This window comes from Channa argus, chromosome 14 (assembly GCF_033026475.1).
Source record: "Channa argus isolate prfri chromosome 14, Channa argus male v1.0, whole genome shotgun sequence".
NCBI lineage: Eukaryota > Metazoa > Chordata > Actinopteri > Anabantiformes > Channidae > Channa > Channa argus.
In genome coordinates this window covers 8,100,397-8,117,893 of record NC_090210.1, presented here as the reverse complement: position 1 = coordinate 8,117,893, position 17,497 = coordinate 8,100,397, and the positions used below count along the sequence as shown (strand labels likewise).

At 38.4% G+C, this 17,497-nt stretch overlaps 2 protein-coding genes across 3 annotated transcripts; both read right to left on the bottom strand.

Annotated features, from left to right (window-relative positions):
* Positions 1 to 670: 670 nt before the first annotated feature.
* Positions 671 to 13,735, bottom strand: LOC137098251 (dipeptidyl peptidase 9-like). 2 transcript variants are annotated; one of them, XM_067474293.1, is made up of 21 exons: positions 13,577 to 13,735; positions 12,199 to 12,282; positions 11,826 to 12,064; positions 11,195 to 11,307; positions 10,559 to 10,732; positions 9,765 to 9,936; positions 9,458 to 9,568; positions 9,161 to 9,289; positions 9,005 to 9,066; positions 8,820 to 8,920; positions 8,438 to 8,615; positions 8,132 to 8,291; positions 7,892 to 7,971; positions 5,919 to 6,071; positions 4,890 to 5,025; positions 3,770 to 3,915; positions 3,513 to 3,659; positions 3,247 to 3,399; positions 2,648 to 2,790; positions 1,956 to 2,067; positions 671 to 1,803 (listed from the first exon to the last, which is right to left on the bottom strand). In XM_067474293.1, exons 2-21 carry the CDS (start codon positions 12,252 to 12,254, stop codon positions 1,711 to 1,713), a joined length of 2,658 nt encoding a protein of 885 aa, XP_067330394.1. In that variant the 5' UTR covers positions 12,255 to 12,282; positions 13,577 to 13,735; the 3' UTR covers positions 671 to 1,710. The 2 variants fall into 2 exon arrangements, with proteins under 2 accessions (XP_067330394.1, XP_067330395.1); XM_067474294.1 differs by having other exon boundaries at positions 9,765 to 9,933.
* A 542-nt stretch (positions 13,736 to 14,277) lies between these two features.
* On the bottom strand, positions 14,278 to 16,827 carry rps15 (ribosomal protein S15). The gene is given in 5 exon segments (XM_067475727.1): positions 14,278 to 14,444; positions 15,444 to 15,678; positions 16,256 to 16,341; positions 16,749 to 16,769; positions 16,771 to 16,827. Coding segments are annotated over 5 exon segments (513 nt in total). The 3' UTR covers positions 14,278 to 14,330.
* Between the last annotated feature and the right edge of the window lie 670 nt (positions 16,828 to 17,497).

Here is a 17,497-nt window from a genome sequence, read left to right as displayed (position 1 = left end):
CTGATATCACACTTTTTAAAAACCCTCATTATAAATAGAACTGTGTAAGAACAAACAGGGTTAAAGAACTAGACATGGGATCTGTCCCAAATTTTGGGTTATGAATTTTGTGGCCGGAAGCAGTTGCCAGGCAACTCCACAAAATTCCTGGCACTGTTCATAGTCAAGCCCACAACTTCCAAATGATGTCAAATTGCTAAAAGTGCCAATGCTGTTTTTTGTACAGAGAGAGGACCTCAAGTGTAACAATATATTAGTGAAAGTTGGAAGTGAAGGTAGGCTCGTTTTAAGACCTTTTGTCAGCCTTATGAAATTAGTATTATTTTCCAGCCAAGCTATGACCTGCCAGTTGATGGTAAACGATTTACTGATCTCAGTGGTGTTATCAGATCACCACGAAACATCACATACCTATTATCATCCTATCTGTTGCTTCACATACCAGGTTTTGAGTGCACAAAATCCCTTGTTGTTAAAGCAGTGGTGGTGATTTGGCCTTGACAAAAGGTGAAGCAAGACTTTAAGCTACTGTAAATTTAGAAAGTCATATTTAAAAAGAAAAACTCTATTTGCCACTAACAAAGCCTGGTTGTACCGTGAAACAAAAGGACATGCTGCAACATGCACACACAGCATGTAACATGAAATAAGTCAAATGCAGTAAAAGAGGGCATGTTACTGATTCATACATTTATTCATTATCATGTACAAATTGTATCTCGGTGGTACAAAGCTGTTGTAAGACTCCAGTGCTCACCCCCCTGTTGTCTTTATTGCAGTAAAAAAAAGGAAATACCAGCATGATCAAGAGTCAAGAGGTACTTTGGCAATTATAAATTATGTGTTAGGAAGGCAAGCAGACGTCTTGAGCAGTGTAATGTGAAGTGAGGAAATGACGCAAAAAATATCAATTAGAAGCCTCCGTCAGCACTCTTAAAAAAAAAAAAAAAACAATAAAAATCCATAAAAATTTTATTTTGAACAACACACAATTAAAACAAGTGGATGAAAGAAGAGCCTTGCTTTTCTTCCTTTCTTCATCTTATGCCAACTGCAAGGTACAGACTCACAATATATGTGGATATTCCAAGTCTGTGCGAGCGTGCTTGTGTCTGTGTTTACATACGATATAAACTGTATTTTACATATAGTGTGTGAGCTAATGTCTGCAATTATGTTTATGGATTCCATTTCATATCTGTGAACTGTAACCCCGTTCCTACCACTGACTGAACTGAATAAAACAGGTGGGGCCAGGGGGAAAACAACACGATAACATTTGGCAAAAATCATCATGGTTGCTGAGAGGGGGATGTGGGTGAGCAATGAGTCAATGTGACACAGCCTACAAATATTTCTCCATATGTCCTTGTCTTTGTTCAGCTTTCAGGGTGAGACAAAATCTCTGTGCTCGTAAACCATACCCCAGACTGTACATGAGGGGAGGTCATGGAGGAGACAGGGCCGGCAAGCGAGTAACAGAACAAGACAGAGAGCAAGCGAAAAGAGGGAGCAAGACGGAAAAGTGACATGACTAGCTCAGGAGAAAGGGCCGTGTGGCTGCAAAGTGTCTGATAGTCTCTCGACGACAGGGTGAAAATTTGAAGCTGGGGTTGGTGAGGGAAGGTCAGGGAGAGTAAAGATGGGCGGCGAGCTGGAGGGAGTAAAGGAGGAGAAAACAAGACTTCACTTCTCCCCCTTTGTCTCATTTCAGAGGTATTGTTGTAGAAAGTGCAGCAGCATTATCTCATAATGCTCTCCAGACTCAGGGCAGCGAATACTGTGTCGCTCGTTGGGGTAGACCTGGAAAATTGAAACAACTAAGTTACGTGTATTTTACACATGTATGTGTCCTTAAAATCTTGTTAAAATGATTAAAAGCTTGATTAAAATCTATGCGACATAAAGTACAACTGTCACGCATACATTTCATATAAAAAAGATGAGACGCTAACCTGAAGCTGGTAGGGCTTTCCAGCACGGATTATCTGCGACACTAGGAAATTGGTGTGGAAAAAGTGCACGTTCTCATCTAGAAATCCGTGTAGAATCAGCAAACGATTGGGCCTGAAATAAAGAGTAAAATACCGCATGCCATTCAGAGCACATCCAGAAATAACATGTTGCCTCGCATTCCTTCATATTTTAAACCAGGGAATGTCTATAACAATAAAAAAAAATTGCATAAAAAGCTGAAATACTGCAGCTGCAGGGCTTCAGTGACTTCCATAATTTGACTTCAGCACCAAAGAGCAGTGCTCCAACATGCCACTGCCAGGGCTACAGAGTCTCCTAAGTGCCTAGAGGCTTTTAAATACCCGACACCTCAAATCCTAATTATTTAATAAAGAAAGATCATAATAATTGCTTCAAGAAACTTTTTTTTCTTTATGTTCAGCATTGAAAAGATTACATCATATACATAACAAATTGGATTACATTTTTTTACCGTATTGACAAATTGGCACAAGCACACTCCCTAATTTACATATGATGTCACTGCTTTAAAGAAATAGGATGAATCCTGCAGTCATGGTGACACATGCAGAAATATTGATGGAATTACACAAGACACGCAGTATCAAAAACAATTGATATCACTCACTAATGGGCAGTCTTGCTAACTCATAAAGGTGTGAATACTCACTCGCTGGGCAGCTGGTTTACATGCAGTGCCACAGATCCGTCCTCGTAGCCCTGCTGGTTGTTCTCAGGCACATCCATGTAACGCTCTGTGTAGCCTGTGTCATAAGCCATCCATACAGTCACTGGAGCACCTGCAATAGCCAACTGGCAGGAAAGCACGGTTTCATCAGATGGAAGGAATTTTAAATAAAAATATCAGCATGTGGAAAGGATCAAGGACAAAGATGTTGGAAAATGTGTTTTTAAGAAAACCTCCAAATTATACTGTAATACTGATGTTATTGCTCAGTTTGATGCATTTTGAGATAACACATTAATAAACTAAACCCTATTGCACAGGGAAGTACATGGAGATGTCTTTGCCGAATTAAAGCCATTATTGCCAAAGTGTAGACCTGTCCAACATGGACACCATGTGGATGTAACTGGGAACTTCATTGCAAGTTAAGACTACACATCATAATTTAGTGATTAATTAAGTAATTCTTAGTTTACAGTTAATCATACAGTGATACACATTGAGAATGGCTAAATCAGACAGTACAGAGTGCTCGCTGACAGTGAGCGCAGGAGGAGTAATGGACGAAAAAGCCTCCCAACCTTGAAGATATTTGGTCGTTGGATCAGGCCCATGAGAGAAAGGAAGCCACCATAGGACCACCCATGGATGGCAACACGGCTCAGGTCCACAAACTTAAACTTCTCTGCCACATACTGCAGCCCCTCCACCTGGTCTTCAATCTCTATTTGACCCTAAGAGGGGAATAGTAAATAGTAAGGCTACATATTCATTTGTTTATTGTGTTCATTCTTTTTTTCTATTTCTTCAGAGATATACAAATGCTTCTATCTGACTCTTACTCTACCATTTTGTTTTTCAGGGCTCCCTCAAATTCAAGCCCTCTCTGACAGGAACCCCTTCCATCAATGACAACCACAGCATAGCCCAGAGACGCCAGTGTGTTCAGACGGAGGTACTTCATTCCCTTAAAAGAGTTGTTCACCAGCTGCACCTGCAAACAAATACATATACTTATTTTCAAAGCAATACAAGTTCAAAGTAACACTTTGCACAAAAATATGGTAACATCACAGACAGAACGCACTCACTACATGAACATACCTGTGGGCCTCCATAAACAAAGAGAACAGTGGGGTGCTTCCTGCCAGGCTGCAGATTGTGAGGCTTGTACACCATCCCATAAAGCTGGAAGCCTGACTTCCCTGGAAAGTCAAAAATCTCAGGTGGATTGTAATCTCCTGGGCAACCTGGAGGAAATTAACATGTGTACATTAGATTAGTGGTTGATGAATTAATCATTTATCAAAGCTTATGGACAAAAGCAAAAATAGAACCGAAAAATACATAGTACAGTGAATTGTACAGTAAATTGTATTTAGTTACCATAAAAATAATTAAAAAGGGAAATCAACAATATTAGCATTAGAAAGCAATGATACACAACTCAGTTTGATACATTGTCTTCTGGGACGCTTATGATATCAAAACATGTCATCTTGAGATACTGGTAGTAGACGAGTATCTCAAGATTGGGTGTATAATGCATATTACAATATCATGTCCTTTAATGGGAGTGGGAGTTATCCTGTGAAGCCTTACACAGAAATAGTATGTGCACAATGACACAATCAAGGATTGTCTTTACACTCCAGGTGATTTTAATCAATCACAGACAACAAACAACTCTGACACAAAGCACTTACAATGACATGTTGGAGAACTAGGTTATCTGATTGCTGTCACAAATGCCTAGAGGACACCCCTCTACAACTCATTGTCCTTGATCTAATCAAAGCCAGACCTCAACTTTCCCTTACAGACTCAGCTCTATTGATTGTTCCAAAAATGTAACCAGAGATAGGTGGGCAACCTTGATACTTGGACAGACCAAGCCAAATAGCAATTTCAGCAAATTAAATCAGTTTTAAATCTGTGTGTTAATTTAAAAACATTCGTTTTGTAATTTATTTACTATTGTAAATTGTAAACATTGCAAAAAATCAATAATATAATTTTATGAAAACTCACTACTGGCTATCTTTTCTGGGTCTGCTAAACAAATATATTCCTGTTAGGACAAGCTGCTTTATGTCTACACAGGAGACATAAGAAATACAGTTCATGTTGGGCACAATCTTTGCAAAACACCAAAGACAACAGTTAAAATCTTTGTGAACAAAACATAAATTGAAGTATGGCAGTTGTTTAGGACCATGTTTACCTGGTGATTCCATCATGCTGGCCCAGAACTCTGGTACCAGGTGTAGTGGGTCACCTTCTGAACTGGTCAATTTGTAAACATGAACACATGGAGGGGTGCTCACATTGCTGTAGTGGCTGACAAAAAAGTCAAAATTCTGCAGGGAGAGAGAAGGGAGAGTAATGCAAAAGATTAGAAAAGCTTTGGAGTAGGATGCTTATATAAGAAAAGACAAGAAAGAAAAACTGACAGACAAAAGAGGGTGCAATACCATATATTGTACTACAAGTCCCAATGAGTCCTAAGTATGGAAGACTGTTGACAATATAAGAACATTTATTCCATGAATGGCAAACGACAGTTTAACCAAATGAAGCTGTTTCTATTGCCCTTCTGATTGGGATACAACTATTCCAGTTTTTCTTATCTGTTTTACTCACACCAAACCACAATCTGCACCTTTTTCATAGTTGGGTATAAAGGTTTGTATCCCCTTTTTTGGAATGGCACAAGAAGTAAAACAAACATGTTAGGGAATGCACACGTGACCTTGAACTTAACAAAATCCTAATGCACTTTCAGCTAAAACTTCATTGTCAGAAATGACAAAATTGGTCAAGTTATGTATAAAGAAAGTTATGGCAAAATAATAAAAATTGTATCAGTTCTATATTTTGCATCCGTCATGGTAACCATAATACAAATTCTGTTAAAATTTCTGATAAAGGAACAGTTGTACTGGCTGAAAGTGCATTAAATATTATATTTCCATTTATAAATAAGAGGATGCAAAGTTTTGTACCCAACTGTACAATGGGAATGTGCATAGCAGTGAAGGAGGAGACCTCTTCCAAAGTTAAACAAGATCAACAATTCTGAAACAAAGATCCAGTTTGCAGTGAGAAGGGACACATTTTAGGTGAACATTTGAATATAGTCAAAAACTATGCTGGTTAACAAAGGCCTACCTCTGTTTGATAGAACGTGGTGAATGCACTAATTAAATGAAAATGTATATAACCAGACAAGTAGGTAAACAACTGTTTTTACCTGGCTAACAGAGCAGCTATGAGAGAAGCCAGGCTTAGTCAGTCTGACCACATCTCCAGGTGAATCATAGCTGACCACATAGAGGTGATGCTCCAGAGGAGTGTCTTTAGTGCCCTGGAAGTACACCAACTTTGTTGCCTCATTTACCCAGATCTAGTAAGAGACAGGGAAATAAAAGAGAACAAAAAACAATCAAACAACTATTAAAAGGTAAAAAAAAACAAAAACATTATATAGAAATAAATAGAACAGTGTTTTTATTTGTATTTTGGAATAGAATGATGAAGTCTTTCATCTTTAAGGGATTTAAGGTGTTCTCAATATTGGGTGTAACTTGATTATATATATGCCATTTTTTATGTTAGGAAAATGTACCAGCACAATTCTACTACACATAAAGCTCAATCAAACTAAACAGGTGTCCCAATAGATCAGGATTAGAGTTAAAGTAAAAATCTCCTAAAACAAGGAAGAAGTTAAGATGGTTGCCATAAAAATCTGACTTGACTAGAGAAGTAAACAAATTTCAGTCATAAAGTCACTGTGTTTACATGCATTTGTTACCAAATTGCAATTGGCTTTCTCAAATGCAGCCTAATTGCCATGTCCCTTTTTAGCACACTCAAGGAACCTTCCGTAATAAGGTTCTGGTGGTGTATTTCTCTCTCAAGAAATTTTGTTCGTAATAGGCTTTTTTTGTTTTTTTTACAAGTACAAGACTGCAACAGGCAAAGTAACTGCAAATTTGCAGTATTTAATTACATAGTGCTGCCTCGTCTTATTTAAATCCAAAGTCTACACTCAGTAGGCCATAATAAAGTGCTAATTTAATGAACAAATAAAAGCTAAAACTGAAATCTCTCATTTAAAAAAGTAATCAAACCCTTTGCCATAGATTGTTGTATTGCATCCTTGCTTTAACTATCCTTGAGATGCGTCTAGAACATAATCTGTCAGCTAAAGTGACTGAATGTATCTCACCACAGATGATACATAGTAAACACCTAAGTGTACCAAAGGTTCTAACAATTCCCACTGCATGTCAGAAGAAAGAGGAAGCCATGAAGTTCAAGTGTGACAGTAGTCTCTACAATTTTGAAGAGAAAAAGGTTTGAGGCCACAATGGAGAAACATTTTATACTGGTCTGGTAAACATCAGGCACCATTCATAATCTGTCAATACCATCTCTACAGTGAAGGTTTTTTTTTTTTGTCCTTTCGGCTTATCCCGTGAGTTAAGGGCCACCACAGCACTGCACAGCTAGAGAGGGGAATGGGCTGTTCAGTGTCTTGCCCAGAGACACTTCGACATATAGCCAGGGCCGGGGATCAAACCACTGACCCTGTGGTCTGTGGACGACTGCCTTTACCAAGTGAGCTACAGCCAACCCTGAAGCATGATGGTGGTAAATCTTAGTAGCATGGACAGAGGGACTGGTCAGACAAGAGGGACAGATGTATCCAGGTCAATACAGAGAAATCTTTAAAGAAAACTTCCTCCAGAGTGCACAAGACCTGACAGCATATTGATAGTTCAACTTTTAGCATAATATGATCTAAACCAAACTGCCAGGACAAAAATGGAATAGAAGGCAGAACTAAACCCTACAGAACATCTGTGAAGAGCTGTATAGACAGTAGCTCACAGACACTTCCCATCCAATCTGATGTAGCTTGAGAGGATCTACCAGAAAGTTAGGTGAACAAATCCAAAGCCTAAACAGACTCACCCAAAAAAATATTTGAACCTGTGAAGTGGTGAAAAAAGCAAATTTTAAACTGTGTAAACTCTCTCTGGCTCCTCCCTCACTGTTAACTATCAGTAAACGTTAAAATGCTAAATAATAAGTTATCCACTTAAAATGAAATCTACATCACAGTAAAGAGTGCAAATACTTGGACTTCACTCTGTATACAGTTCCTGTATATCTTCTAAAGGTGTAAAGTAAAATATCCAGGGGTCTTGGGCTAACCTTGGAACCATGCCTCGCCAGCACTTCCCATTCTCCACTGGTCAGTGTAACCTCTTCCTTGATTGCACATTTGAAATCTCCTGCAGAAAACAGATAATAAAATCATCATGCTCCTTGAAATACCAAAAACTCTGACCTTAAGTCCGACAAGTTCAGGCAAGATAAAAAATTATATTGGCTTTAAAAACAAACATTAGTAATATTATTTGAGAAGATCATTCAAAATAAATAGTCTCCCACCTTCTGTGTGATTGTAGTCCTCTGTCCAGTTGTAGCAGCCTGGTTGTAAAAGGGATGTGATTTTGTACAGGTGGCCGAAGCCTGTTTTAGACTCATTTACCCAAATGAACATAAACTCATCTTCTGTTGTTTGAATAAAGGGATAGAATATATCATGAACCTGCAGAAAAAGATGTCAGTCAGTTGCTGAATGCTTACAGAAAAATGTTACATTACTAAAACAATACAAATATTTTAAATAGCAACAGCACAAACTGTATATTAGTCTTATGGTTAACAAAGACTGCAGCACATAAAAAGATTTACATTTATCCAGATGTCAGTGGTCTCTTCATAGATTATGTATGGCTGTGTGTTACTGGGTACAGCCTCCAGACTCTCCTGCCTCAAAGCTGGATCATCTGTGACAGGGACAAAGAGGGAAGGAGGCAGCAGGACCAGTTGAAGTTTTCTCTGACTTCGGTCCAGCAGCACTGCCCAGCCACTAGGGGTACACACAACAAACAAAATTCAAAAGAATGCATCACACCACATGGTTAGTTCGTTTGACATTGCAAACAATCCATAAAAATCAGCATTGTTACCATTATTATATTTTTAATGCTATACAGAGAGGGGAATGTATACATATGGATCACAATTACTACAGGCTGGATAGCTAGTGGTTAATATAGAGAATGAGCCTTACTATTTGCCATCACTTGTCCATCCTACTCTTGCGATGTATTCCGTCCCAGGAAACAAGGAGGTAAAGGGGGCGACCAGTTCTTTATCTTGTGTACTCACAATCTGTACATACAACAACCGTGCAGGCAGATTAAGGATAGCAAGTTATCATGATGGTGAAGAAAGGAAAATAATCAAAAGACTCACTATTCCTTGATTATCTGTCTTGATCTCTGCCAGTTTAAGAGTAGCTTGTGGATTTTTGCTACCTGTAAATAAAGACAATAGCAAAAGTATTATCAAATTATAGAATCTGACAATAAACTAACCCTCGATGTAAGCAGTGTACATAAATGCACTGACCTGTACGGGGATATCTGTATGCATCCGCTTTCCGCTCCTCCAGTGCTGGAGATGGAACATGAATGATCTCTACATCTGTCTCATCCACCTCTTCATACAAAAGGTACACTGTTTTACCTCCATTATGGTCTGACGGAAAAAGAAAAATAATTTAATTGGTGAAACAATAAACGGAAAATAATGCAGAGAAACAGAATAAACATACTTGACAAATATGTAGCAGAATTGGTAACTAGTAGTTAATTATGTTCTTTTAATGTATAAACATTGTGGGTATTTACGCCAATAACTGCTGACCTTTCACTGCTGATGGACTCCACCAATAACCAGTGAAGCGGTCAAACTCTTCCTGGATGACAAAGGTTGCTACACCTGCAGACTTGGGATCCTCCTTAACATTATCCAGGCCTACAGACAATTAGGTTAATTAGGAAAAAGCTTACATCCATGAAAAAAAAAAAAAAAAAAATATATATATATATATATATATATATATATATATATATATATATATATATATATATATATATATATATATATATATATATATATCAGGATATGGCATTTTATTCCCAGTTTTATATTAAACGCTAAACCTTCAGACCTTTGTGGCAGTAAGTGAGTCTCCTCTCTTCACTAGTTTTAATGTTGGCTATCCACAGGTCATTATTGTTGATGAAGGCTATAAAGTCAGGGTCTCCGGGACAGATCTTCGGGTCCATACGGGTCCCTGAACACTGGGTTTTGATATCCACAGGCTTTACAGGAGCAGACTGCTAAAACCAAAAGACACACAATGAGAACATGGGGAAACGAAGGAGAAACACTTGGATACAATGATGCAGGATAAACCTGCTAAATGCAGTTTCATTTCTTAACCGTACTGATATTTTACTGCACGCGAATGTTAGTGAGAGATGAGTGGTTCATTTTAATATATAGACCACAGTATCAAGATACATGTTGCATCGCCATATTCTTTCAAATTAACAAGCCTGGCTGCTAGTATCAGTGCTGTAACAATGCATGTGCATGGACTCTAAAGGGTGCAGTTCTATATTTTGTTTGCTGTTGAACTTAATATCAACAATCTTTAATGTGAATGAAGAACTAAACCTTTGATAATGCCAAATAAATGAATGACATTATGCTGAAAAGCAAAGTCGCAGTATGGAAACCCTAGGCGTTTACTCAGTCCCAGGCAGAAAGTTAAGGTCAAGGGGCCTAGGATGGTTTCTATAAATATTAAAGTCAAGAGAAAAAAAAAGGCATATTCAGTGTACCGGTGCCAGCACAAAGGTGCAGTGTGATGCTAACAGAGCATTACCTTGCTCAGGACTAACTCTGTACTAAGTATCCAGGGATCCAAAGTTAAAGAAAAAACTGTTGTGTACTCACGATGAAGCCATTGTTGCCTCCATCCTGACAATAGAAAAGACTATTGCTGGCCTGGAAGAGGAACAGTCCCGTCTGGGCATGGTAGTCATAGGAGGTAATACCAAATGCTCCCAAACGTTTACGCTCTCTCAGAAGCTCCTCCTCTCGAGAGTAGGCCCCCTGGTGTGGTGTAGCCTTGGAGACCCCGACAGAATTTAAATTAATTATATATGCAATATTAAAATAAACTGAAGAAACATATGAAAGAACCTCATTCAACTGACACCCCACAGGTCAATCAACTTTAGAATTGTTGTACACATTTCTCTACTATGGTTGCTATATCTTTCAAGTTTTGGGCCATATTTTTAAAAGGAAAAGTGTTTTAAAATCAGTACTGACACAACCCCAAGGACTGCTTATTACAAAGTAAGATCTGCTTAATGCTAATACTGAAGAACTAAAGAACTGGTCTATGATATCTAATTATCAAATGGAGATCAAAAAGAAACTTGTTGCAGGCAAATAATGGATCTTAAAACAAACATGGTTAGCGTTAGGGTTTGTCAATAGGTTTGAGGGACAGAGATTTAGAGATTATCAACCTCTGCTATCTGGTACTGGAATGGCATCATCTGAAAGAGATTAAGAATTTACCTGGAAGTGATCCAGCATCTGTTTCCATGACAACACTAGGTGGGCCTCTTTCTGGATCTTTTTGGGGACTTCTGAGTAGAGTAAAGAGTTCTCTCGGCTTCCATAAGGCATTCCTGGTACAAATTACACATTGAAAAGAAAGAAAACACCTTCGTCAACAAATAAAAAGGCTTGTCCTGAATGGAAAAGAAAAAAATTAATAATTTTGTGGCTTTTTTGTTGTTCTTTCGGCTTATCCCGTGAGTTCAGGGTCGCTACAGCGAATCATTGTCCGCATGTTGATTTGGCACAGTTTTATGCCGGATGCCCTTCCTGACGCAACCCTCCCCAATTTCTACCAGGCTTAGACCAGCACTGCATAGCTGGGGAGGGGAATGGGCAGTTGGGGGTTCAGTGTCTTGGCCAGAGACACTTTTAACATATAGCCGGGACCGGGGATAGAACCACTAACCCTGTGGTCCGTGGACCACTGCCTTACCAACTGAGCTACAGCATAAGACCATCATAATCTGCTGCCTTGTGCTAAGAAACATCAGTGACGTCAGGTGAAAGCAGTACAAAAGAGCATTATACAGAAAATATTAAATTATCTATGAAAAAGGAGTACGTATCGCATGTTCAATTAGCATACCGAGGTAGTACAACCGGTGTGAGTGAGGTCCATTCTCATCCTTCTTCTGAACAAATTGGAAGTCATGGGGGGCCTTGTTGGCTATCATGCCAGAGTATTTCCTGCTACAGTGTATAATTTCACGGAGGCCCTCCCAAGAGTGTTTCTCCACAAAGAATTGTGATGGGACATCCTCCATCTCCACCACCTGTGTGCTGTCCAAAAGGCCGTCCACAGCCGTCATGCTCACTGTCACACAGCTGGATTTGGACATTAGAAAGAATTGATAAAAAGAGCAGACCTAAACACACCTTCACATGTGCACTCTATTATTTTCCTAAGCACCAACAAAGTTAAAGGAATAATAATTAGAACTTTATCATACTGTACTCACCTTTTCCAGATACCCTCTTTGTTGTCACAAAGTTTGACCTTCTTGATTCTATGCATTCACTGGTCCACACGCCTCACTCCAATTCTAATAAGCAATAAACAAGTTTCCTAAGGTCATTATTCAAAATTCTTAAATAAAGCATAGTTATTGGAAATGAAAGCAACACAGCCAGCAGGTATGGCCATACATCCTCTCTTAATTGATGACATTAATGGATGATGCATAGCCCATTATCAGATTTCTTCTGTTAGAACAGCAGGATAGGGAAAACATAAATGATTTATTAAGCCATTTAAGTATACAGACTTGAAAACATCGAAAAAAGATATTGGAACTTTAGACCAGATTAACAATTAGACTAAGGGTCTAAATTCTTTTAAATCTTTCACGTGTTACTGTTTGATTTGTAGAAACAACTGATGTGTCTCAAACCCTGCTGTGGTTTAGGTACATGGTTTAAGGAATAGCCCACATTCCTTCCTTTCTAAGCTGTGCTCGGTATGCCATTACTATGATGCAAACAGCTGTGGGAAAAAAATGTATTTAATCTAACGCACTTGAGCTCCTTTCTGATTTTAATGCTCATACGATACTATATTTAAATCTAAGTATGATAAGCACAGATCAACAAATATCAACAAATATACCAGCATATAGTTAATACAGCATATATCTAAAGACATCGGCCGCCTAACAGGTCAATTTAATAGTCACCAAGATAACTGATAACTGAGAGCTGTACGAGGAGCGTGTTTTTTTTTATGGAGGTTTCCCAAAGTGAAGCTACCTGTACGTGATAAAACGCATCTATTTTTTTTATTAAATTAGTTATATGATTATGTATAATATATGTTATTAATGCGATGAGACTAATAACATTTGTACCTCGCTAGACATAGAAAGGCCTTCAATGGTTCAACTGGTTGCCTGATAGCATTTAGTAAACTAATTTAGGGACCTACACAAGCCAGATGACACGGAAGAACACCGGCACCTTTAACATTTAGCTAATCTACAATAGATCTTTGTTCTCGGGTTTCAAACAATGTTAGCTACTCAGTCACACTGGAAAAACACCGGCACATTCATTTGTGTTAGCTAACCATTTGGACGGCACTAACTTCACCTTTAGCCATGAATGACAAACCTCAGGATGTTAGAGAATGACTGTAGCAAATAAAAGATTTGTGTAGAGAAATTATAGTTTAGCTACATATTGATGACAGCTCTCCTCTGTCATTTTCCGGGCTGCAGCTAACTAGCCACCTTTACCCTAACGGCGGCTAAATGCTAGCGGGCGCTTACTGGTTTTACAGTAAAAACAGGCGCTTAGATGTTTGTCTCTACAAAACAAGCTAAAATTAATTTAAATACTTACCAATCTGGCCGCTGTTTATTTAACCAAGTAAAAGACTTTATTAGCTTGGTCTCGGTAAAAAAAAATTGCAACTGCTAAAGGTTGTATCCATGGCCCAGGGTGGCCACACACAATATGTAGCTGGCTTGCACCTCGGAAAGCGAGGAACTATAGACATGGTGTAGTACACCACCGGAACGTTTTCACGGTCACACTGCTGAAAGTCAGCACTTCGCGCGGAGTCCGGCAGGACGGGTCAATCTAAATGGCCAAATACTTTACATCCTTTTCGTATGAACACCAGCTTTCTTTCAGGTGAACACATTTTACATTTAGAATCTTATTTGTTTTACAGTTCTGAGCTACTGTGGAAAAAGGTACAAAATCTTCACCAGGAAAGTACCAACAGTAGGCACCAAAGGCCACTACTTATTTCCTCTTTCCAAACCTAGAAAGTCCACTCGTGTAGGTCTATAGTTTTACTCAAACGTTATTTGGGACATTAACAAAAACTCAGCGGTCAAAAGTTACATGAATGTAATTACTAGGTGGTTTCAGACAACGGACATTATCCAAGAAGCAAACCCAATTCTGTGTATTATTTTGAAGCAACTCCTGGTTGATTAAGACACTTAAAGCTTTAAGAAAATACCTTGTACCTTCATTACACTTAACTATTAATCATTATGGTCTTCTGCCGTTACACAAAAACACAAGACAACTTGTGGAGGACCCAGATTAATTTTTTTTTATTTGTACAAACAATACAGACACTCTACTTCAGTGGGATGAAACGAGAAGAGTGTGTGGCTCCAATACCAGGGCGACCATGCTTGACTGGCTTGTAGGTGATGGAGAACTCACCCAGGTAGTGACCGCACATCTCAGGCTGTGGAGAGGAAACAATTGTTATTACTGTATGTTACAAGATAAACACATTAGCTTTTAACTGTAAAATCACACAAAGCTAAAATAGTAATACAGGATCTTCTGAAGATGTACTGTATTTGAAACTTGAAATCTGATTTATCTGATGAGATTTAATGCATATTTTAGAAATCCCAAAACATCAGTTCCAAAACAAGTGGTGCCTCCAATCAGTTATTACATAAAAATTTAAAAATGAAAAATCGAATGTTAAATCATAAACTAAGGTGCCATACAATTAAAGCACATCTTTGTGTAAATATAGGAGAAACTTGAGTCAATCTGCTGTAGAAGTTGCCCAAACCAGTTTATAAGCATCTTCTGCTCTTTTATTAGACAATGATTTTTTATTCTTGGTTAGACGTTTGTAGAATTTAAGCAATCTGCAAAAGAATAAATGCTTAAGACGCAGTGAGATAACTCTGTAGATAATATTTTAATAGAAATAAAAACTAGATTTATTCATTCAAGATTACTTTATAGTTCTACACATATGGAGCTCCTTACCACCCTGCAGCATTCCGATAGTTATAAAAATAACTTGATTTGATGATTTTTACAGATGATTTTAGGACAATGGGGCAATCATAAGCCAATGTAAAGAGACTTAAAACAAATGTACTCTTCGTTTTAGGCTGACAAATTGTAAACAATGTTCTCTGAACTCTCAGTCATCAAGCAGGTGTGACTGTACACTTTACAGGACTAAATTGAGCATTTATAAAATGCTTTACAGGAGATTTTAAAATATCAAGCTATATATTGTATTGCAATAAAGCATTTACATACTTCAACTAAGTTAATTTATTCTAAATGGTTTATATTTCTGTGACCAAATGTGTCCAAAATGTCTTATACAAGGGGTCATTTATTCATTGGAAATAGCTAAAATAAGACTCTAAAAAGACTTTGGTTTCACAAAATTAACGCTCTTTCCACAACCGAACCACCAGCATCTCACCTTGATTTCAACCTGGTTGAAAGTCTTGCCGTTGTATACTCCAACCATGGACCCCACCATCTCAGGCAGGATGATCATGTCCCTCAGATGGGTCTTCACCACCTCTGGTTTCTCCATGGGTGGAGCCTCTTTCTTTGCCTTGCGCAGGCGCTTCAGGAGAGACTGTTGCTTGCGGCGCAGGCCACGGTTCAGCCTCCTCCTCTGGCGAGCGCAGTAGAGCTGCATCAGCTGCTCACTGTAGGGGGTAAAAACCAACAGTCAATCAATTAAGGCCCTACAACCTCTGACACAGAATTCAATTGGTCAGCAAAGTACTGCTCAGTGGTTTTTGACTAAAACAAAGGGTGTCTGAACATCCTTTGAATTCCTCCAAACACGATACAGTGGAAGAGGGGAAAAAAAAATCTAAAATTTCAATGTCAAATTGTAAAAAAAAAAGTTTGAACACTGACAAACACTGATCAAATTTTTCAAGTTCAATTTTTGAAACATGAGCACCATCATTAGAAAACTCAAAAGTATGTCTCAGTTTAAAAATTGGGCAAAACAAAAAAATTTAAAAACAAAATTGGACAAAAGTATTTGTTGACATATGAAAAATGACAGTTGTCACTCAAGGATCTCTAGAATGGATTCACAGGTCAGGAAAATAGGAAAACCCTTGAGATGTGCAGAATGTGTACAGAAATACATCCGTTTAAGTTGCTACTGTAACATGCTGAAGCTTCACACTACATCTGTGATGTGGGTTTTCACCAAATGAAACCGTACCACTGCAGCATAAGCCGCACAGGCTCAGCACTGTCACTTACTAGGACATGTCCAGAAGCTGGTCCAGGTCCACACCTCTGTAGGTGAATTTCCTGAAGGTACGTTTCTTCTTGATCTCGGTATCCGCCTGGAGTGTTCAGAAATCATTCCCGGTCAGTGCATAAAGTCAGCTACATACAGTTAGCATTTGAGCTCTAATGTTCAAGACACATAAGACCCCGATGCACAGGTAAACGTGCTGCTTGCTTACTTTCATATGAAAACCAGGGAAACATGAAGTCAGGTTATATTTTATTACACGTACGGACTATACTGATGCACCAGGTTAGCTTAGCCACAGACAGCTTTAGCTCAGGCTACCACACAACCTACAATACAAGTTTAGCTTTCAATCTGGACAACAATGTTTAGCTGAATAGACGGTGAACATGTGTAACTATCGGTTAAAATAAACTGGTATCTTAACCAGCCATCTACAGTTCAGATGTATACAGATTATATTCAGCCTATTTTCTCAATGGTTTAGATACCTACCATCTTGCCTGATGTTCCGGAGGAAAAGAACGGCCGGAACTCTCGTTCGACGTGATATCGCGCGATTTCAGGCAAACATCCGGTGAGGGTAGTTGGTTCCGGCACGGTCAGTGCACTTATGTAAACACCAGGTGGTGCAATTACACAACAACTGAAGTCTCATTCCAGTGTCAAGTTTCTACCAACGTGTCCAGGGAACTCAAAAGTTAGCCCAGGGCAACCCAGGAGGAGTGAAAGAGGCACTCACAGAAAAGAAAATCACTAGAAAAATAGTATCTGAATGGTTTGCATTATTGAGTTTTGCAAGCAGTTTTGAGTTTCTTATTGTTGCCTGTGCCACATTTCTGTTGGTTCACCACAGTAGCTTCTCATTTCCTTTATTAGCATATGTCCATTCAAATAGTTTGGGTTTTATTTGGCCTGAGTTTACTAACTAACTGAAAGGCAAGAAGGACTATTTCATCAGTATTTATTCTAATTCTCCACTATTAAAACTATATAGTAGATGTTTTGTCCATAAGTCTAGATGTTGAACCCTGAAAAATTAAGATTTTTTTAGACCCTTTAGTACTGATTAATGTGCACACTGCATACTAGCTGAAACCCATTTGTCAATGTGTACTGGGCACAGTTATGCATGGTGCAATAATGAGGAATTAAATTAACTGTAGCCATTGAGCTTTTTCTAAATGTTAATTTTTAGTCATCATTACTATTTGAGTAAGGAAAGAGACAAAGGGATTGATATC